Consider the following 23,540-nt stretch of genomic DNA (forward strand, 5'->3'; position numbering starts at 1 on the left):
CACATCCACTGGGTCCCTGTTGTCCACCTTGTTCATAATGTCTTCATAGAATTCCAATGAACCCATGCTGGATCTGTCCAATGGAACAATTTATTTCGAGATGCCCTGCTATTTCTTCCTTGATAATAAACTTAAGAATCTTCCCCTCAGAGGTTAAGCCATTTTTTGTCTACCTGCCTTTTTAAACAGTGGCATCACATTTGCTGTTTTCCGATCTGTATGCCCGATTGGATTTCCAGTTTAACTGTGCTTTTGCTAGGGCTAGAGGTTGCAGACTTTCTCCTGTAATAATGGCTAGCATTAATAATATTGTTGCTTTTATTGTTTTAGCATAATCTTACCCTTAACCTTGGTCTTGTCAATGTCAACTGAGTTTTAAGGGGGAGAAAGTGAGGACTTCAGATGCTGGAGATCACAGTCAAAAAGTGTGGTGCTGGAAAAGCACAGCCGGTCAGGCAGCACCCGAGAAGCAGGAGAGTCGATGTTTTGAGCATAAGCTCTCATTCTTGATGAAGGACTGATGCTCGAAATGTCGACTCTCCTGCTCCTCGGATGCTGCCTGACCAGCTGTGCTTTTCCAGCGCCACACCTTTTGACAATCGAGTTTTAACTCAAGCACAACTTGGCATTGGATAAAAATAAAAGCACAGAAACAGTCATGGAATGAATTGAAGTGATGATGAAATAAAACTGGGTATTGAGAACATAAATTTGGAATCAGGTCCACTGATAATGCCATCAGGTGATAGCACTTGGACATGTCCCCAACAATACATGGCACTTTAGGGGCAATTTCTGCACCAGCCTGAACCAGATTCTTTGCCGATTGAGCATACATTTTGCAGCAGGTTTATCCAGTTTCTGAATTGGCTTTGCATACTTTTGTTGCAAGGAAGAAATTACAACAACAAGTCATATCATACTGCTGCTATGCATTATGATTCAGGACTTAAATGCACCTTTCTCTTCTTTCTCATTCCAAATAATGTTGCAGGTTTCTATGGGTCCGGCTACTAAGTGTACTTTGAATGAACGTATGAGCTAACATGTGCCGTACGCACATACAAACGGCTTCTGGGATTCCACTGTTGCTGGGTCCAGGACGATTGACAGTCAAACACACCAACCAGTCTTAAAACAAATCCCATGAGTTTAAACTAAGCCATGTTGAGAGAAGGGAATTTGATCTATAAACTTGCAGCAGTAGAAATGAATAGACCAATGTGGCAAAGTAGGAAGTGAAGGTCCCAGAGCAGATGAGGAAACAGAGACCTGGAGCATTCAGCCAACTACCAGATGCTGGATGGGCAGGCCTCAACAGCAGTAGCTTTCGGTGGCCTAACATCAGATGCTGAGAATACAGTTGCAGCCAAACAAAAGGAGGAGAGGGGTATGGGAAGGGTGCCCAGGTTATGGACATGAGAACAACAGAATCATTGTCAAGATGAATAGACATATCAGAATCCTATGCAGGAGAGGCAGTATCACAATCAAGAGTGGAGGAAGTATAAGAATTAACAATAGGAAATGTGCAAACGTTCACTAACAGAGGAAATACAGTTGGGCTTTATAACAAACGTCTAAATTCAGAATTGTTGAGGAATTGAGCATAAAGACTTCTTTATAAGCCTGAGCTTTACTCTGAAGGCTCACTATCTTTGTTGTTCACTATTCCATTTCTCCCATTCCTGATTTTTATCCTGTCCTGGTCAGATACATTCTGCAGCAATCTCTGCTTTGCAGAAGCACAGTGTGCAAGCAGATGATCAATACAAGTTGACCGAGGCTGAAAGGTTTGGCGGGGTGTGTGTGTTTGGGTGTGTTTATGTATGTGTTATTGGAGTGGGCGTTATCTGAGACAACACTCAAAATACACAAGCCCACAAGTTGCCCTCAAACATTCACTCCCAAAGGGCCAGGAGCTGTTCATCCAATAACAGGTTTGATCTCTCTTGCACTTGCTAATCTGGATTGGCTCAGAGTGAACCTATCAGCAAATATGGGGGAGAGCTGCCTGTGATTGGATATACAATAAGATGGTGAGTGTAGGTGGAGTCATAAGAGATAGACTGCAGAAAAAAAGCCCTTTAATCCACTGCATCTGTGCAGGTCAAGAACAATCACCTTACTATTCCAGTTTCCAGCACTTGGGCCAGGGTCTTGTATGTCTCAGCATCATAAGTGCAGACCTAAATATTTCTTCAATGTGATGAGGGTTTCTGCCTTTCTCACCCTTACAGACAGTAACTTCCAGATTCGCTACCACCCCTTGGGTGAAAACAATTTCCTCACATCTCCTCTAAACATTTTGCCTGTTACCTGAAATCTCTACCCCCTGGTCATTGATCCCTCCATCAAGGGGAAAGATTTCCTCCTACCTACCTTGTCTATGCCCTCATAATTCAAGACATCTCAATGACATCCCCTCTCAATCTCTCTCATTCTAGGAAAAGAACTCCAGTCTATTCCAATCTCTCCTCATATCCGAAACTGTCCAAACCAGGCAACATCCTGGTAAATCACCTCTGTATGCTCTCCAGCGCTATCACTTCCTTCCTATATTATGGATTCTAAAGCTGCATATAACACTAGCTGTGGCCTAACCGACATTTTATACAGCTCCAGTGAAACTTTACTGCTCTTAAATTCAATGCCTTGTCTCATAGAGTCAGGCATACCACATTTCTTATATTATTCACTCATGGGAAGTGGGCATCACTGGCTAGGCCAGTATTTATTGCCCATCCTCAATTGCCCAGAGGACATTTAAGATTCAACCACATTGCAGTGGGTCTGGAGTCACATGTAGGCCAGACCAATTTGCTTCCTTACAGGACATTAGTAAACCAGATGGGTTTTTCCAACAATTGACAATAGTTTCATGATCATCATTAGACCTTTCATTCCAGTTTTTTTAAAGTAAATTTAAATTTGAACTCAGGTCCCCAAAATATTACCTGGGTCTCTGGATTAATAATCTAACAATAATACCATTAGGCCTCCTCAGTCTGAAGAAGGGTCTCTGGATGTGAAATGTTAACTCTGCTTTCTCTGTGTTGATGTTGCCAGACCTGCTGAGCTTTTCAAGCTAGTCTGTTTTTTTAAAGTTCTGATTATCAGTAGCTGCAGTCCTTTGTTCTTTTGGGTCATGATTACAGAGGGTGGAAACTGAGCTAAAGGGGTCTGGGTTGAGAGGAATGGACATGGAATTGAGTGGCATTGGTGTCCCAAATCATATACTCATCTTGACTAACACACCAATGATTAATGGTGGCATCCACAAAACTAATCCTGTGCAAAAACGGCTGCAATTCTGCATTGTTCTTCACAAACCAGTTCGATTAGTTTTTGTAGAGGGACAGCATTTTCCAGAATGTGTCACTTCCACTGGCTCTGCATTTCATTGCTCAGACACTACTCTGTCTATGACAGTGCTGTGAAATTGCACAGGCAGCTGGCTCTGAGTCAGTGCTGCAACTGCTAGCTGGTGATCACTTGGCCACACATTACTTTCTTGCTATCTAGTGACATATCTGTTGAGTCAGTTTCTTAGTCTGCAAAAAGGCCTTCCCTGTGAGGGAACATCCTTTTCACTCCAGGTTCTCAGACAACAATGGGGTGGATCACCTGAGTTGCAGTCTGGGAGCTGACACCCTTTCAATCCCTTAATGTCCAGACAATCCCATGAATAACATTCTAATTAGGGGAGAAAGGTATTCCTCAACCCAGGAACAGGTCTCTTAGGTTCCCCAGTGGCTAGCACTGCTGCCTCACAGCACCAGGGACTTGGGTTCAATTCCCACCTTGGGCAACTGTCTGTGTGGAGTTTGCACATTCTCCTCATGTCTGCGTGGGTGTCTTGCGGTGCTCCAGTTTCCTCCCACAATCCAAAAGATGTGCGGGTCAGGTGACTTGGACATGCTAAATTGCTCATAGTGTTAGGTGCATTAGTCAGAAGTAAATATAGGGTCGGGGAATGGATCTGGGTGGGTTGCTCTTCGGAGGGTCAGTGTGGACTTGTTGGGCTGAAGGGCCAACAAGTCTAATCTAATAAACATAGGGAGAAAGAGAGCACTGGAAATCAGAATCAAAAAGTGTGGTATTGGAAAAGCCTGATGAAGAGCTTATGCTCGAAATGTCGACTCTTCTGCTCCTGGGATGCTGCCTGACTGGCTGCACCACACTTTTTGACTTACCTGCTCACAGACATGAGTATTTAAGTTTCCTTTATTTTTCTATGTCTGGCTTAACAAGGCAATGCTGCTGACCAAGGTGGCACAATGCCCTCATTTGTAATGCCTTCCCCCCCTGCATGTTGTTCTACGTTAAACTGCACATCCGCTGCAGAGATTTCAAGCCCGTAACTAAACAGCTAGCAGACGTCACCGAAAAGCAGTCGTCTTCATGTAAACAGTGCAACAGTATTATAATGTGAAAAATGTGTTCCTGTGTGAGGCATCACTGCCAGTAAAAGGAACGCCTTCTTCGCTCAATTCATTCCCCAAAGTGCTGACTTTAAAATGACAGTAACTGTGAGTCACAGAGAAAGTTATTTTGACCAACTCTGAGACAAATTATTAATGTACTGTTTTGAGAGCATCAATTGAGTGAGCATGAAAATGATTCCAGCGCCTTGCTGGAATATATTATGTAAATGAGAGATGATTCAATAAATATGTTTGTCACAGGATAAAGCTAATAAGCTTATTGATCTGTACTCCCATATGAACCTCCGTTCGATTTTGGAATAGAACACTGAATACATTTTTGGCCATCAGAATTGCAGAAAGCCACTGACGTCCAACCAATATTAATTATGTTATTGCAAAAGCAGGATAATAAGGTGAAAACGTGTCATATACCGCCACTATTTAATTGGAATTGACTTTTTTTTGGCTTGGAAATATATACTTCATGACGAACGCCACTAATGCGTTACCAATGTACCAGGTCTGACTGATGTTGACTAGAAACTGTTTGTTATGACACCACCTAACCACGTAATCGCGTAACTATGTTCTGAGCTGAGAGCGTGCAAAGTGCGCCCTATAGGTGTCCCTTCTCGCCAACTCCAGCCAGTCTAGCCTGTATGGGCAGTCTCTACAGCTGCTCGCCCCCTTCGCCCTTCTATCCGCAGGAGGCGAGACTTTCAAAACTTTTGTGTGACTGAGCTGAAGCCGTGCGGTCCCTCAGGAAATGCCTGAGTTCGGTGAGTTCTCAAACTGAAACATTGATGGTTGCTCTTCCTGGTGATGTCAGCGGGATGTTTTGGCTCCGCCTGAGTTGCTGATCTCTGCCACAGTTCCTGCATTTTCAGACTCCCACCACACCCGGGCGTCGGCGTCACGTCTAACTCTTTAAATATCAAGACAAATTCCGGGCCAAGGACTTAAAGCAGCAACGCCAGGGAGGAAAGCGATCTGCTCGACCTTAAAGGGATTTACAATTTATGCTCCTAACTAAAGGAACCCATTTATGAAGTGAGGACGCTGCTAAGAATAAGCGCGACTGAATTAAAACTGGTAAGTAATTAGATTGACACACTAGCAGTGCTGATATAGATAACTAGTGGCATGAATTTAAAAATAAATTACACTGAGGAAATTGACACCTCTATTAAAACTGTACACTCTATAAGTTTCACTGCATAAATATAAATGGTCGAAATGTTATCGGTCCTGTAAACATCCTGTATTCAGAAAAGCTGATTTGTTCGTTTATTGGGCAAAACAACATAAATTACTGAGTTTACAATGAGAAGGTTGTGTGGAATAGCTGGCCTCTCGTTGCTTTGTTTCCACTACAAGGTTAACACTTGTTCTGAGTGAGCCCCGACCGTACTATTTTATTAGCCCAACTCTTGTCTGGCTCCGCGAACGATTGCTTCTTTCGGTATCGAAATGTTTGGAAGTATTGACATTTGATCAAGTCGTTCAGTAACATCCTATCAATCATCGTTTGTTTCAGTGAAGTAGTACCACAGATTGTCAGGAGGTCGCGCTGTTGCTTGTGGACTGAGAGTTAGTGGCATTTCTGCTGAAGCTCTATTCCACCCCCAACCCTTGAGCTCAGGGTCACTGCTAAACTACGTAGGTTTTCACCATTACCTTTATCGAACTGACCATTTCTAGGTACATTGTACGAATTACGAGAAGGCTTCTAGTTCTGCCTTTTAGTACAAACCATAGTCACTGCAAAGCTATCCACAAAGCAGAAAGTCTCTCAACAAGGAGCATTCCGGCTGTTTAATGGTTAACGACAGGAGTGGACTAGCATTTAAATAAAGCGAGTTCAAACTCAGTCGGCTACATTGAATAAAGTCCAATTTATATTCAGCCTTTTTCCCTGAAATCATTCGCGCCAGCAACATTGGGAACAGCTCCAGATTTTGCAAAATATTTAACTCGGGCTTTCTTCATGCAGTGGTGTGAGCTGATTGAGGAATAACAAATGTTTGTTATTTCTCTTGTCGAACGTTGTCAATGCCGGTGAAAACTGCTTGCTTTAAGTTTTTGATGCTGAAGCATTTCGCCTATGAGTGCATTTGCTTGTTTCCTTCAGGGGGTGGGGTGTGCTGCTTGAGGGCACGTTTGATTCATTCTTAAATACGATGCGTGGTCTTGATTTTTGACAGGGGTGGGTTTCAATCAATGGAAAATCGAGATTTGAAACAGTATGTATCCGATTCCAATCTGTGGGGAAAGGAGGTGGGCATCTTAAATATTGCTGGCTCCTGGTGTGTGTGTGGGGGTGGGTATATGAGTGTGCATATAGTAGTGGCGGTGTAGGCTGAAGGGATAGAGGGGGTTGGTGTCGTGGGGTATAGTGTGTGGGGAGGGGAGGAGAAAGTGTTTTTTTTATTGTTCCCCTTTTTGCCGGCAGTTCTAAACGATCAGAATGAAACGCTAACATCAAGTTTGCGCTTTGTTTTGCCGGTTCATTGCGAATTTCAATTCGGGTAGTGTGTGTGGGAAAGAGAGAGTGTGTTTCTTTTTGCCAGGAGTTCAAAAGGAATTGGAATTGAACGCTTGCAGCTCTCCGAACATCAAGTTGTCGCTTTGTTTGTCGATTCATTGCGAATTTCAATTCAGGTACTCTGTGTGTGGAGGGGGTGGGGGGGGGGTGCAGACTGGGGGGTTGGGGAGAGAGAAAGGCTGCTGTCACGTGGCAGGCGTCGCAGTCTTTTGTGAATGGCTGAAACTGACGAGTGGGCGGCCGCCCCGTCTGTGGCGTCACAATTGAACCGGCGGGCGATTGGCTGGTGCCGAGGAAACAGGTGGATACATGGGGGGAGCCGGCCAAGGCGCTGATTGGCTGACTCTGTGTTTTCTTTGTTGCAGACGTTCTATGAGGATTATTCTCCCGGGGATCGCGGCGGAGTCAGCAGAGTAAGGCTCGTAGGCACTCGGCAGGGCTGGGAGAGACAGAGAAAGAGAGAGACACACATACAGACAGGACAGACAGAGAGAGAGAAGGGGGCACGGTTCAGAGGCTCCGAGCAAATCACCTGTGCTTTCCTTCTTAGCCCTTTTATCCGAGAAACCTTTAGAAGACAAAAGGAAACCTCTCACGGTGGAACCCAAACACACAAGAATCGCACCCCGTTGGTTAATCTTTCAACTGAGAGCGCCGGGATTTTTTTCTCCCTCTCGCCCGTATTCTCCAGCACGCACACACAACAGACACACACAAGCCAACACAATATTGCATGATTCCTTTAAGCGTCTGAGAGACTTTGTTGTGACTCAAGACCGATCAAAGGTAATCGAATGGACCATACAAGCACCAGGAGCTGCAGCCGAGCCCCAACTTGCGAGGCCCATCAAAACGAGCCTTCAATGCGTGTAGTCATCAATACGACGACCGGAGCCCAGTATGATCTTTCTGTTCCAGTAGACGAGACAGTAGAAGGACTCAAAAGGAGGTTATCACAGCGTTTGAAGGTTGCCAAGGAGCGTCTAGTCCTCTTGCACAAAGAAACGTACGTACTCCCCTTTGTTCTGAAGCAAAGCCACGGAAGCCCCGATCCGAGAATCTCCACGACGGCTTTATGCGTCGATCAGTCTTTCATTCATAATCCTGTGTTACATGTTAATGGTAGTAAGCAACATAAAGTTTTCATCATTAGTGTTGTATGTACTTTACAACTCATTCGTGTAACTTGTGCCATTTTGATGTGCTAATGCATTTAAACGATAATTAATTATGTGATTTTGTTTTGAGCTTTAGATTATATCCAATGCTTTGGAACTTTTTTTTCAGGCGTTTAAATTCCGGAAAGCTACAGGACCACGGTATAACAGAAGGAAGCAAGCTAACCCTTGTCCCGACTGTAGAGGCTGGTCTCATGGTAAGACCGGCGTCTGACCAGATTTATCGAGTATCATTCAGTGTCGGCTTGGGGAGGTTTGTGCTCTAACTATTTTTTTTATTTGTCTCCTCAAGTCTCAAGCTTCGCGCCCGGAGCAATCAGTAATGCAAGCTTTGGAAAGCTTAACGGAAACTCAGGTAAGGCTTAAAGATTTAATTTTAACTGCAACAAGATGATCGATACCCAGTTGATGGCTACGTCCGCCTCATTATAAATGTGTTAAATTGCTGGTGAATCGGAAACTTGTTATGGTGCCGAAGTTACTTTTTTTTTGTATGTTGCATTGCATTGGTAACTTGCATATGTGAATGTACTACCCAATGCAATTTCATAAAATAATAATGTAAGAAACAGTTTTGGCCGCTCCTTATGAGGGTACAGTGTTTAAAATCAATCTAGATTGTTTTTCCCCCTCTTATTGTTGAAATGTGTGAGGCTCTGTCGGGTTCCAACCCCAGCGGCCTAATATATATTTCGCGACGCCGGTCATCAAAAAGTCCGGAGCTCTCTTTCCTCCTCCCTCCTCCCCCACCCCAAGTCGCTTGTCCCTTTGTATTGTTCAGGGCGTGCGTGTTTCGAGCAACACTTGGGAGTTCCTTGGCGACAGCTCAGTGTTTAATCTACACAAGTATTGTTCAAACCCAAAGCCCTCCCCTTAGTGACGACATGAAGACCTCCCACTGCAGCCTGAGCCGATTGTGAAAAGCCCTTTTTTTAAAAAATGAGCGAGTTTTTTTTATTCTGAAACCGTAGAATTCACCCCTGATCTCCTAAATTCACCAGCTCAGTACACTTGGTTTTTGTTTGAAACATAATTATTCACTGTTTTTCAAAAGGTTTTGACTCCAACTGCTCAGTGAGTCGCCCAGTCTCAGTTATAGTGGTGTGAGATTTTATTTTTGAACCTTCTGACGGATTAACCTGCAGAACTTTTCTTTCCCACTCCGTGATCGGGAAGGTTTTTAAACTTGACTGTATGTAGGGTAACACTGGATTAAATACAGCACTTAACCGTGTGGCGCCGCTGTGCCTTTAAGGCACCCCGCTGGGCTTGGGTTGACGTTAATGCATTTCCTTTGAAGTCATGTATGATTTAAATGGACAAATGCTTTTTTTTTTAAATCCGTGCGGGGGGAGGGGAGGCGAGGCGAGGTGAGGTCGTGACGCTGACAACTTGCTGTCAGAAAGCGTCTGCGACATTTCCCAGTGCTTAAACTGCTCCTTTGTTCCACGTTGGTAAAAGGCCGGATCTTCAACCCAATGGACGAGCGAAGCTCGCAAACGCTGCACGGCTTAAATAAATCTTCACCGGCAAACTGGGTAGCAACCTTTTTAACGTCTCTCAATTCGGTGCAACAAAAAGAGACCGATTTCACTCCCCAGACTGGGCAGACGATTCATATATTGTAGATTAACGTGGCACTGGGAGCCTATTGTAGATTAACGTGGCACTGGGAGCCTTTCAACTCTGCACTGCTTTCGGTTTTCATGCAATTGTTTGGTGTCCGAATTAGCGATGTCTGGCAGTACGTGGCAACACACTTGGAGGCGCACAGGAGCATTTTTCTAACGTGCAGAGGAGCTTGTTTGAATTTAATTGAAGTATACTTCTTTCAGATCAGACGAAAGCACCAGCAAGAACTTTCTAAATTTTCTGATTTAGTTGTAATGCTGTATTTGTGAAGGCAAAGGAGGACCCTGGGTCTAATTGACAACTATGCAAATGCGCTAGTAGAATAAATTTAATTTTTTGCAACCCACGGCATTAACTAGATTTAGGGTGTAGGTTTGATATCCAGACGTTTCATTACCTGGCTAGGTAACATCATCAGTGGCGACCTCCAAGTGAAGCGAAGCTGTTGTCTCCTGCTTTCTATTTATATATTTATATCAACTCTTTTTTTGCGAGGAACTTATTGAGCACAATTTCCGCAGTTTTGCCATTCGAGCTTGACAGCATTTATTAGATAAAATCTTTTAAAAATTCGTCATTCATTATTCTTATCAATATAATGAGCTCAGCCCCACTTTGCTCTGCTCAGCGCAGTCTACCATTATAGATAAGCATACTTCCTGGGAAGTGTCTTTTTCTACACTGGAAATCCTGCGCTCATTGTGATTGGCTAGGGCATGCTGTTGGAGTGACAAGTGGAGGAAGCAGTTTTTTTGTCAAAACTTAGCAATAGCTTAATAATGGCATGAATAATACCCACTCAAACTGGGCTCCTGTGGTACAGTGGTAGTGACCTACATCTGAGACAGAGGACCTAGTATCAAATCCCACCCTGCTCCAGAGGTGTCATAGCATCCCTGAAAAGATTTGATTTTTTAAAAAAAGTCAACCTAACCCAAACAGTACTATTCTATGGGTGTCTAACTTAAATTAACCTCTCTTGATAAATGATAAATATTGCCTAAACCTTGACTGGGGTTGTTATTCCTCCTTGGTCATGATCCTCATTTAATCAAATTCTTGTGCCGTAGCTGCCCACTGCCTGCTACTTCTGATATCCCTGTTTGCTCGGAGTCAAAAAAATTACATTCCAGTTCGAATTAATTTGTTGCAAGCTGATGATTCCTCCCTCCCACTTATTCGCCGCCTCCTCTCCCTTAGGAAAGGACAGACGTCCTGGAAATTGTAATCCAGAATAGCAGTGACATAACAATGACGTAGGTTATAGCTGCGTCACAGTTGCCAAAACATAGTATTGTTAAACATATTTATATGTGGAATAAGATAGCAAGTGAACCTATTTTAAAACTGAATGGAAAAATCTCATAAAGGGATGATAGAGTGTCTTGCAACAGTATTATTTGCTTGTTACAGCATTTGCCAATAAACATTCAGATTTTTCACTAGCTCTAAATATAACTTCTCTTAATGTTTGCTTTTGCTTGGCCAAATTAAGGTATCTTGTAATGTAGATGGAATTTGGGTAGTTTTTGAGCTGCCATGTGAAGCAGTATGATCGAGTAGGAGTCCAACACTCTCTACTGAATAAATTAGCTCTCTCTCAAATGAAATCAGTCCAATTGCGGTTGATGAAATGTTCAGTGATCAATCATTTCATTCATTCAAGTTCAGTCACATTTCAATGCTTTTGACTGGGGGACATAAAATTTAAAACCTTTTTAGTAATTTTGAAGGTTGGTATAAATAGCACAGCATTTAAAAATCTAGTAAAGTACCCAATTACACACCATCTTTTTCATCTACAATTTTGTAAGTACAAAGGTCCGGTTCGTTTAATGTAGTCCTTGACGTTTTAACACATGGCTGGTCTGGAGCACTTTTTTCTGTAACTTAAAACATTTTTTTTTAAATAAACAAATTCTGTAAAGCTGTATTGTGAACAAATCTGTTGCCTGACTAAACTCAATCCATTCCTCTTTCGTTTTCCCCCAATCCCCTCCCCCAAATCACTATCGCTAGTTGTTTGTTTTTTCATTTCCACTTCTTCCTGTGAAATGCAGTTGACGGGGGCTATTCTGCTGAGTGTTAGGCTATTTTTAATCCCTAATCAAACAAAGCTTCCACTGCAGATACTGGCCAGTACACTATGTAACAGCACAAACTGTGTTAGTGTAATATAATGGATGGATGGTTACTACTTTTTAAAAAAAATTATTGAAGCATTTTATTATGATTTCTTTAAAAATAGCTTCCATTATTTGGCTCAAGCAGAGAATGTTGTTTACATCTTTTATGGAAGGTGTATTTATGATCCCATGAATAGGGTAGATCCCCTTAAACATTCCTCGATCTTCAGTTATGCCAGACCTGATCTGTACATTAACTTCATTTGCCACCTTGACTTCATATCCTTTGCTATTACATAGATGCATATAAAAGGAAGTTAGACAAGCAAGTCAGGTGAGAAGGCAAATTGCAGATTTTAGCTGAGACAAGATGGGAGGAGGTGTGAGTGAAGCAGAAATGTTGGTATGGACAGGTTGGGCTGAATAGTCTGCTGCTATGTTGATATCATTTTAGTCACTATTGAGATGTTGTATCGCCCATTCCTAAAATAAACAAATTGTAGGGTATCCTCAATACAAAGGTTTTGCACCATTTGTTTGGGAATGATTGTGTAGTTGACTGTCAATTTCATATAGATGTGATCACAACTATTTCCCCCAGCACTATAATCTCTCTAGTATCCAATTAGGTTAGGTCAGTCCTCATTTCATAAGTCCTCCAGCTCTATACACCTCACTGTGCATCTTCTGAATATCTTGAATATCTCAGTTCCTCGTTGTTCCACCATTGATCGCCTCACCAACTGTCCAAGCCCTTAAGGTGCCCCCTTTCCCTTGCCCCACCCCACCCAAACTACTCCAATTGCCATTGTACCAAGCTTCACTAGAATAATATTTCCTTACATCCTCTGAGTCATGTTTAGTTTCCTAACATTTCTGAGAGGTGGGTTGGGACATTTTACAGTCTTTAAGGTGTTTATGAATACAAGGTGTTGTACAAACGACTAATTTAACATTTTTTTTCTTGGAGAGAACATCATTCTAAATGACCATGTTTTAGAAAATATTTCCCTTTTTTTTTAAATTATAGCTCTGGTTAAGGCATTGCTACTGCAGTTTAATCATGGAATATTTTTATCCTGTAGGAAGATGCATTGTGCAGAGAACATTCATTTAATTAGGCTCCGGATATGATTTTTATATCCAGTCTCTGTGGCCTTTTCAAGTAATACAAGATTTCTTTTTTGTCTTCCCTGTTTGTGTCCATGTAAGGGTTATTTTTAGCAGACAGAGTATGAATGAAAAATGAGTTTGTGCTGGTACGTGGGCTGCAGTTCTTTCCTTTTCTTCAGCTAATGATGGCCAGGGAATAGAGCACTCCACTGAATCATAGCATTTAAGAGATGCTGCATTTTAAATTGCTCACTCTGATGCAAGGTTAAAAGAGACAAACGTGCATATATGCAAAATAAGTGAGGGGTTTTGGTGATGTTTCTTTTTATGATGCTTTTAAATACAAAGGATGTTTTAAACTCCATCCTGAAGCCCTGACCTAATTAACATTGTCAAAGTGAGAGCGCTGTAAAAATGAAGACATACCCACTGTCATAGTGGTGTTCTTTTCTGCAGGGACCTTAGTTTGCTTCTGATCTTCCAGCTAAGGCTAGGTCACAGGAACTGTTGCCTTTCGGTTCAATTGCTAATTAGTATGCTCTATAGAATGATTTAAATTTTGAGCATCTTTTGTTCTTTTGATATTATTCACTCCACCTTGCACACTATTGCACATGCAAACCATGCATTTTAATGCACTGTGAATGCTATAAATTTTAATTGAACTGACATCAATGAGTGAATGGGATCTTGCAGGAGCCATTGAAATGGTGGCATTGTATCTAGGCAGCTGAAGGACCTTTTGTGGCAATACATTTCTGGACCTTAAGGTATCTATATATGGTAGTGAGAGGTGCATGTGAGATTCTTTTGTTATCATGCGGGGGCGAGTCTACATGCCTGATGGGTTTACATCTGAGGCGGATGGAGAATCTGTAATCGTGATGTCTGAAAGTTTGATACTGTGCCTTTTTTTGAGTGAAGTGGGTTGAGTCGTGACTGATTAGATTGCAGGGGACCACCTTCGAGATCCAGTTAGCACTGGCCTGTGGTTGTGGTTTTTATTTTAATGCAGCTGGAAACAATGAATGGGTTCAATATATGAATTCCAAGAAAATATTTTGAAAGGAGAACAGCCTTCCATCAATTGAGATTAGGAAAATAGCTCTTTAAATCACCCCAAAAGGTGTTTTTAAAAAAAATACCATTATGACCTAGCCCTTTCTTTTAGGCATTTTATTTTAATGCAGGTGCTACAAAGGTGTACAACTCGTAATTAATGTTGAGCTTGCTGGAGAAATTTTTAAAAAGCTGCTATGCTTTGCAGTTCCTCAGCAAACTGAAGAAAAATACATTATTTGGAGTTACAATGTTCTTGTATGTTGAGTGGTTGCATACTGACAAATGCTGCATTACAGTGGCTGCAAATGAGTTTCTGTGAACTGTGGGGCCCTCTATAAATGGATCTGTCAGTAGCAAATTTTCAGAAGGCTGTAGTTTAGCAGTAACATCGTTTTGTGACTGCAAATATATGCTTTTCTTGCAATTTGATTACTACTCGAGCAATTTGCAGTCAAAATAGAATGAAGCCAGGACTACAGTGGCAATTTCCTACCAGGAATTCTCTCTCGAACATATTATTTTGCTTCTTAGTGGTTACTGTGGCAAATGCTTTGTTGAAAAATGAAATGCTTCTCCTGACATCACTCATTGTAGAAATAGTGATGTGCATTCTGGTGTATCTTCGGCAAAGTGTTTGTGCATTTGGAATGACGTCTGGACAAAAAACTTAGGTGTCAAAAAGGCTTTGCTCCCAATGGTATGTGTAAGCTTTCACTGACTGTGCTTGAATAAGGAAAAGAAGCTTTAGAGTCTGCCTGCTACCAATTAAGAGCTGATTGGTGGCTTAACTAACCTGGTAGCTAATGGCTGCATCATGACTGCAGCTACGTATGGTGCATTTTTGTTTTTGTTTCTGGTTGGCTTTTTCTCTTTTTTAAAAAAGGAAAGGCACAGGAGGGTCAAAGTCTGCATCTTAAATTTCAAAGAACCTGCAGTTTGTCTTTGGCAGCTGGTAGGTTGAAAAAGCCAAGATGACTTTCAAAGATGCAGAGGGAGGTTATGCTGCGTTCCTTATCAGCCGGCATTATACTGTTCTGGGATTTGTATAGGTCTACATTACTTAATCAATATGTTCCTGCATTCTTAAGTTAGCAGCATGCTTAGAATTCTAAATAAGCTTCATCCCCTACTGGGAGTGGGGGAAGGGAAGAGAGAAAGAGGCCAAGGGCTGCAAATTCCAGAGGCCTTTCCATAGAGCAGATGGGATGAGATTTTATGATTTGATTTGCAGGGACTGGATGAGTGATGAGGTTGTAGCAAATCTCTATACCCTGCATGTTTAGTTAAGGTCAGGCCACTTGGGTTCTCCAGCTCATCACAAACCTAGAAGTGGAATTAAATATTCTGAATGGCAAATGGAGACATTTCCACTTCAATTAGTGCTGTTGAGCAATGCAGAAAGAACTTGAGTATTACACCCCTCTTTCTCTCACCCCCAAAATAAGATGAAAGCTGATCTCTAAACCAAGATTGGTTTGAATGCCAATGAGAAAACAATAAATCACACTTCACTTCTAGATTTTATTAAGCATGTTTCATACAAATAACTTGGTTTAAAATCTAATGTTTGGATTTAAGAAAACGTCCAGACAATTACAGTAATAATACTTGCCATAAAGCATTTCCAAAGTCCAAAGCGAGATGCCAATGAGTTATTTTAGTTTTGTTCTCCTTGCTTACCAAAGATTTTAACTTCTAAATAAAGAGAAGAGATCTGTATAGCATAGGGTCAACTTGACTAATGTGATTTTTATTTGATATTAGAGATAATGTCATTGCACTAGAGCGTCAGTAGGTGGTGAATCAGTTTAAACTCAGACAAACTTTATACCTGGTCAGGAGGCATTCGAACACTTTCTGTAGTATTACTATTTGAAATAAATTCACTTGCAGCAATTAAACCAAAAACTGAATTTGGGGGCATAAATTATTGCTTGTTTTCACTTCATTCACAAATGAGCCAGGAAAGTGTACTTTTTCTGCAAAAGTTAAAGATATTTGTAATTTCCTCCTTCAATCCCTTGACACATCATTTACTAAGTAAATCATTGTTTAACAAATTGGGTGGGGGCTGGGACAGCATTGAGGGGAAAAAAGACAATCTTTTTTGTGTTGGCTAGGATTAAAACCAGTCATTCTTTGTGCTGTCTTAATCTGTCCCCAGGCTCCTAACTCTGCTTGCAAAGACTAACCCCACCCCCACCTCATCTAAATTCTAACTGAGCTCAAGTGCTGGGGTTTAATCATCCATTCGATGTCTCTGGGGTGGATGTCTTGAAATGACATTGCTCATTCCAGTAAGTCTGAGTACAAGGAGTGTTCAACTCTTGCTTATTTTGATGGGTTGACCATTTTAGCTTTTTGAATGCTTGGCTGTTTTATATTGCTTTTAGAAATGTAAAGCCAACCCTGTGGGATTTTAGATTCTCACCTTTTTATTATGCATTTTTCACTTTTTTAAAAAAAAAATATCTTCCTGGTTGCTGCTGTACTCAAAGCCCTCAGTCCAGCTAGGTTGTTCCCACAGAAGCATTGAGCATTTTTCATTGGTGTGCCATTGTCACTAATTCTAATATTGGAAGCATCACTCAAGGATCCCAGTTGATACATATTTAGGAGAGCTCACTGCATAATCATTTTTATAGTTTTGGACTGCTTGAATCACTGCCCAGCCTGGGAAGCATAGGCCAGGTGATGAACTGAAATCCTCACTACATTATGAAGTGTTTTTATGCAACTCAGCAATGTCAGACTTTGTCCTCTAGGGTTGCAGTTGAACTGAAGGTCGTGCAAAGGTGGGGCCTGTGTTTCCTCTGACCTTGTGCTGTATATTTAAACAGTTTTTCCTTGATTATAAACAGTACCACATGGAATTTTCCCCCCCCCCTCCCCCAAAGAGAATTCCAACAAAAAGGGTTTTGTTGTTGACCACTGTGATGCTTATTGGATGGCTTTTATTGAATTATATCACCATGAATTAGCATTTCCAGTTATGTTAAAGTAATGGAAAAAAGCTGTATACAAACAATTATTTGGCTTATTTATTGCTTAGAAACTAAAGTTATTTTGATAAATTGTTTTCCTCCTTGCAGTGTGAAGAAACAAATATGTATGCCACTGACTTGAATGTGCACTGCTGGAAGGAATACAGACAGGATGAAACCACTAGGCTTGAATTTACTTTAAACTAGGTTTAAGCAGTAGTTGCCCTCGAATGCGAACCACAATTTTTAGGTCAAAGTTTACTTGTATATATTGGTGAATAGGTAGTATGAGATACAATTATGTAAATGACTGGTGTTGAGTTCGGAGTAAAAGCACCTATTTGCTTTTACTGTGAATGTATGCCCATCAGTCCACATGTACCCTCCAAGCATCCTACCCAGACCCAGGCCCCCTAAACTATCCATGTAACCCTGCATTCCCCATGGCTAATCTATCTAGCTTGCACTGTTCTGAGCAGTGTGGCCATGCTAAATTGCCCAATCTACCTACCCTGCGCACCTTTAGATTGTGGGAGAAAACCCACACAGACACTGGGAGAATGTCACCTGAGGCTGGAATCGAACTTGAGCCTGTGAGACAGCATTGCTAACCAGTGAGCCACCCTGATGAATGTTTTTGAGAAACAACTAATCAGGTAGTAAGTCAAATTTTTACAAATCACATGGCTTTAAATCTCCAGAGCAAAAATTCTGCTATTAATGAAAGAAATAATTGTTGATTTCCTAGAATTGAGATAATGTGCAATAAATGATCTGGTTCTGAGAACTTTTTATTTTTGCAGCCTCCTTTTTAAAATTTCTGCTAACTGAGAAAATGCTGTAAATAGTTGAGTATATGGTTCTTAGCTGTGAGCCAAGCCCATCTGCCTTTTTATAAATAGTTGTCTGCAAATGTTTTATTATTTGCCCAAGAAAATTTCCTCCTTCTTTGTATAGATAAAGTTTTTGAATGATTAGTGGATTTAGCTCTTGAAAGCAGAGACCACAGCAACCAGAAAAGTAGAATCAGCAAATAAGAGTTGCTGCAGGGCTGTTCAGATTCATTGAGGAGGTTGAATCCATCACCATATATGGTTAAGGCAGTGTATGTGTGTATATATGTGCAGTCTGTTTTAGAGACCCACCAGACTGTGACAGCATTATCGCTCCCTATTGCTAGTGTATGACTTGTTGCAGCATGTTTTTATGAAAGGGTAATGTGAGCAATTGCACTAGAATTGTAGGAGCAACGCATTGTCAAATGCTGGAGTAATTGTGAATCCTGAATAAAACCTATTAACTTGATTTGTCAATTTTGCTTTTATGTCAAGAGGATATGATAAATATTTATTGCATACTTTTATTCAAATAAGATGACTTTTTTTAAAAAAAAAGCCTCAAAAGTAACTGAAAAATTAGTGCCAGGCTTTGTACAAAAGGCTTGTTTTATTAGACTGTTCAGAAGACCTATTTCTGAATAAAGATTAAATCTTTGATATCAGTTTCTGCAACTTCACCCTCTCAATAAAATCAATATTTTCAGAATAAATGTCTTCCAGAGATTGCTCCATTTCCAAATATTTGAAAACAGGCCTTCAATTCACCTCTGTCTCTATTCACAAAGGATGTAAAGAATGTGCCACAAGGTTGCTTTGAAACGTTGCTTCACCTCTGGTAGTTGCCAGTGTGCACCTGCGATGGGCCTCACTGTCTCAAATGTCCGTGTGTGACAGACGTTGCTCTGTCAAAGCGGATTAAGTTTCCGATCTTTAGCCACCTGGTTTCCCTAACAATCAGCTGCTTGGGTTCTGGAGTCAGAGATGTATTGCCATTCTTTAGATTACCTGCTAGTTTGTTAGCTATGAAGTTTTAAACTACAACCACATTGGTGTGCAGCGTTGTGGGACACTGGAAACAGCACAAATTTATAAATTTGTTTAGTGTTGTGAAGAACGTGGAGGATTTGATTGCTTTTAGAGATGTCACTATTAATGATACTTAAGAACTAATTTGTACAGAAACCTATTTTGTGGCATTTGTTGGCTTTCACCAATGCTTTAGTGCGCAGACTATATTGAAGACCGCACAGAATAAATAGCTAATACTGTTGTTAGCCCCACTCCACCCTTTTTTTGGTCAATTAAATATGATCAGGAGGAGGCCATTCAGCCTCTCCATTCTATTCCACTGTTCAGTGAAACGATGATTGATCTGTGGCCTTGCTCCATATATCTGCCTCTGGCCTGTATCCCTTAAATGTTTGCTCAGCAAAAGGTATTATCTATCTCTAGTTTAAAATTAACAACTGATCTTGCATTCACTTTTGTTTTATGGGAGAGTGTTCCAAACAACCAGCGTTCTTTTGTGTATAGAAGTGTTTAATAACATCTCTTCTGAATGGGAAAGCACTCATTGTCAAAACTGTGCCCCCTAGTTATACCTTGAACAGATCGCCCCTTGACTTTACGAATTCTAGAGAAAACAGGCCTGGTTTGTGCAATCTCTTCATAGCTTAATTCCTGAAGTCCAGTTCTCAAATGCGTGTGACTATGATTCTAATCATGCAAGTAAGAAATGTAAATGTACATTATGGGTAAAAACAAATTCCAAATGCATATAAAATCAAAATGGGTATCATCTGACTCTCCGTGATGCAGTGTTGAGCCTCTACGAGCTTACTGCAGCCAGGCGTTGGGTAATTTTAACTAGACGAGTTACAGATGTATATAACAATGTGCTCGTATTAACTCCCTAGAGTGCAGGCTACAGGGGCTAGGCAGCACCAAGCAGGTGAATTTTCACATTAAAGCGTACAGAATTAATTACAATCAAAAATGTTGATAAACACTGAAGGACAGAAAGCCTTTGTCACACACTGATTCATATAGTTGCATCCCTCGAGCAGAAAATTAAACTAAGATAAGCTTTCTTTGTTGGTAGTTGATGGCAGAGATTCTCGTCAGCTTTGATCGCATTTTATTTTGAAAATGAGTGATGTGTCTACCTCAAGGAAAATTCCAATAACTGCCTGATATGGGCCCAAATTAGGTGGTTTCTGTTATATTGCTGATAGGGGTATTGTAGTGGATGGTAGCACTTTCTTTCCCCCCCCCCCCATGTGAGGGAAGAGAGTGGGTGAACCAACATGATCTATCTGCTTGCTGTGTAGTGATTTCTATTTTAGTAAAGCTCTAGCGTGGACATCAGGTGAAGGCAGTATCCAGTTGAGTTGTAATTCTTTTTCCCCTTTTATGGCCTACCAAGCTGATCAAACAGCAAGGTGTTGGTAACCACAGATCTAAAACCTGGACTTCAGTTGCCACCTTTTCATGGAAGCCAGGAAAGGGTCACCTGCTTAAAACAAGGCATTTCTTAGAAATTGTTCAAGAATTATAATTCTAATAGCCCTCAACATTACATTCAGCAAGCAGCAATAATTCTCAAGTGCAGCTAAAATTACTGTTAATAATAATCTCTTTTTTTTTGAAAAGTATTCTGCCATGTGCAGTAGATTAAATGGTTAAAACGGGAATAAGCATCTTTAATATTAAATAGCTGTATCCCAAACCTTGGTTTCTATGAACTCTGTCAGAAATTGAAAGTAGAGTGCATAAATATTTAAGGCTTCCCTGTCATCTTTGACTGTTACATAAAAAAGATGCAAAGTAATTAATTCCCTGCACTGAACCGTGAACTATGCTTTGCCAACTAAGTAAAAGTTTACCACTAAAGTCTCCTTGAGATTATACAGTAGGATTCATTCCTCTAACATTTTTAGTATTGTCCTGATGCTTTGTACTGCTGTATCATTAGGACTAATCTTAGTTGTACCTTTTCCTGTTGTGAATTGACATAAGTTTTTACTTTTGTGCGGCATCTGCACAGAATTTGTTATACTTTAATTGTTCAGTTTCATTTTTAAAACTAGAGTTCTCCTGAATAATTTTGTTAAGGATGTTTCCACTTTTGGAGCAATTAAGCTAATTCAAATTTGGATCATCTGATTTGAAGCCATGTGATAGAACTTAACCTAGAATTGATGTCTTTCAGCTAAGCCTGCAACACTCTAACCCTTTCAGAGATGAAAGGAAATGTATCTTGAGTCAGTTCAAAGCATTAAGCATGTTTTTTTTTACCATTTCAGGTCAATGACTTTCTGTCAGGACGGTCACCTTTGACACTTGCCTTGCGGGTTGGAGATCATATGATGTTTGTTCAGCTCCAGTTGGCAGCTCAGCAGGCTGGCAGCCAGCTCCAGCACAGGCATGTGATAGCCAGTCGGGAGAGCAGCAGTGGGGCAGCGGCACCCAGCTTTACGAATGCTCAAGGACTTCACAGGCAAACTGTGGGAGCCTCAAACTGTAACCACATATCGGCCTGCCAGCAAACAATGGCAAGCCCAGGCCCTGCAGCTGCGGCAACCTGCTTTAGCACAGCACGCCCACCCTCAGTCACTGCTGGATCGTTCAGGTCACATGGAGCCACCACATCAACAAGCAGCCACAACGTTGCTTCTCCATCATGCACTGAGGTATGACGGATCATGGAGTCTCCATTCTGCATGTAGGCTGTGTAGTTCTGCCCACTACAAAACAGGCATGGCTTAAAGCTTGTTATCCCTTTTGGTTTTGTGCGGTTGCAATGGTTTTCACCCCAAAGTTTGACTCGTAACTTCCTGAGCTGGGAGTGTTGAAAATAATTTCCCTACTTTAAGGGTCAAAGAGGGTTGAATCTGTTCCAGGTCCTCATTGCTGTCTGTTAAATGCTCCTGGAAATTCCCATGGGGGCTTTGATGCTGCCTAATCCCATGATGTCCCCTGGGGTCAATAGAATACAGGCACTCTTGCATGTAGATAACTTATGGATCTGCATTGCAGCATCAGTTTAAACTTTTGAGGAGAGATTAGGAATGTAGATGCTGGTAGACAGGGGTTGGAGAATTGGTCCTTTCTCTTTTGTGAAAGGAACAAGTTGATTATAACACACATCCCTAGTTCCTTGGCGGGTGGGAGCGAGGGTGGAAAATTTTACTTAAATATTATTTCTCTCATCTCCTCTTCCCACCCTTCAGTGATCTGTCCAGCAATGTTTGTTCCTTTTGCTGGTCTTTGTTTGAACTTCTGCATGAAATAAATTGATTGTAACATATGGGTCTTGCACACTTCTGGTGCTTAAGATCGATGTTGCATTTAAGAACTTTAAGGTGCCTGATTAAAAATGTAATAACTGGCCTACTAGGGTCCCCTTTGCTTCAAAACATAAAAAGGATGGCTGAATGCTTTATTAATGTCTCCATCACTGGGAACCTGAGTGTCAGCAGTGATTATCTTCAGGGAATAATCTGCTGTCTTTAGGCTTTGCCTGCCAAAAGCATTAACTGAGTTGAAATTAAATAGTCTATTATAGTACTCCTGATCTGTCACTTTTATTAGCTATAATGACCACCTTAGATCCATGAGAATGTGGTTTCTGAACTGGTGGTGATGTTTTGCATTGGCATGGGTCTGCCCTTTTTTGTTTGGCCAGATTAACAGTTGAATACTTCAGACTGTGTTTAAAAAACAGTTGTGGGAAAAGGTGCCAGATTGAGTGCAGCAACGCAATTAGTCATGCTGTAACCAAGGCAGGAAACTCCCTTCCATTGGAAGAAGGGACACGTACCATTCCTCGCTTATCTCTACATCTTCGGTTCTTCCAGTTCTGAATTTGGCATTCTGTTGAAGAATGGCATACAAAGTGTTACCCACAAATAAAGCCTTAATGGGTTGTACAGAGCAAGCTGGTGCTTTGTAGATGAAAAACTGCTACTTTTTGATCCTTAACTATGATCCCCAGAGTGTGACTTCCAGTTATCATTCATTTTCTGTGCATTAATTAGTAAAGATGTCAGTTCAGCAAACATTATTGGGAAAGGGAAAAAAATGGAAAAATTGAAAGATGGAATTAATTTACATTCTGAACATGTATCTGTGTAGTTCTCTCTTTCTGTCTTGCCAATTGAAGTGGCATTAAATAATTACTGCTTTTTTTTTTCCAGGGTGACTGCAGTACGAGAAGCAGTAGTCCAACAGCTCCAAGCAAGTCTCGAAAGCCAGGTGCCATCATTGAGAGCTTTGTCAACCATGCCCCTGGGGTTTTCTCAGGAACCTTCTCAGGTAATTCAAAATATATCTGTTTTTTCCAAATTCTTTTAATGAGAAAGATAGGTACAAGTTGGTAGAGGAGTGGGGGATGGGGTGCAATTGGAAAATAACTAGATCTTTGTTCCTTGCATCAGAACAGCTTTTTGGCTTTAACTCCTCCTGACAGGATTTGTTTTTTTTTGTTCTGATAAATTTCCTATAACAAGTTGCAGTTTTTTTTCTTATCATAATGAGGCCTTTTTTTTTTGCCACATGGAATCTGGAGAGAAAATTTCCCTGTTCCCTTTGTCTGTTTGTGGCAGTCGAAATTATTTAATTAGTTGTTCT

The 23,540-nt window shown here is 41.1% G+C and overlaps 1 protein-coding gene across 2 annotated transcripts; it reads left to right on the top strand.

The window, feature by feature from the left end:
• The first annotated feature begins 5,071 nt into the window (after nucleotides 1–5,071).
• LOC122547277 (midnolin-like) lies at nucleotides 5,072–23,305 on the top strand. 2 transcript variants are annotated; one of them, XM_043685913.1, is made up of 6 exons: nucleotides 5,072–5,522; nucleotides 7,341–7,981; nucleotides 8,263–8,350; nucleotides 8,446–8,508; nucleotides 21,215–21,601; nucleotides 23,108–23,305. In XM_043685913.1, the coding sequence occupies exons 2-6, from the start codon at nucleotides 7,770–7,772 to the stop codon at nucleotides 23,288–23,290; spliced, it is 933 nt and encodes a 310-aa protein (XP_043541848.1). In that variant the 5' UTR covers nucleotides 5,072–5,522; nucleotides 7,341–7,769; the 3' UTR covers nucleotides 23,291–23,305. The 2 variants fall into 2 exon arrangements, with proteins under 2 accessions (XP_043541848.1, XP_043541849.1); XM_043685914.1 differs by lacking the exon at nucleotides 5,072–5,522 and adding an exon at nucleotides 6,953–7,091.
• Nucleotides 23,306–23,540: the final 235 nt, after the last annotated feature.

The sequence above is a fragment of the Chiloscyllium plagiosum genome, unplaced genomic scaffold (genome assembly GCF_004010195.1).
Source record: "Chiloscyllium plagiosum isolate BGI_BamShark_2017 unplaced genomic scaffold, ASM401019v2 scaf_6874, whole genome shotgun sequence".
Classification (NCBI taxonomy): Eukaryota; Metazoa; Chordata; class Chondrichthyes; order Orectolobiformes; family Hemiscylliidae; genus Chiloscyllium; species Chiloscyllium plagiosum.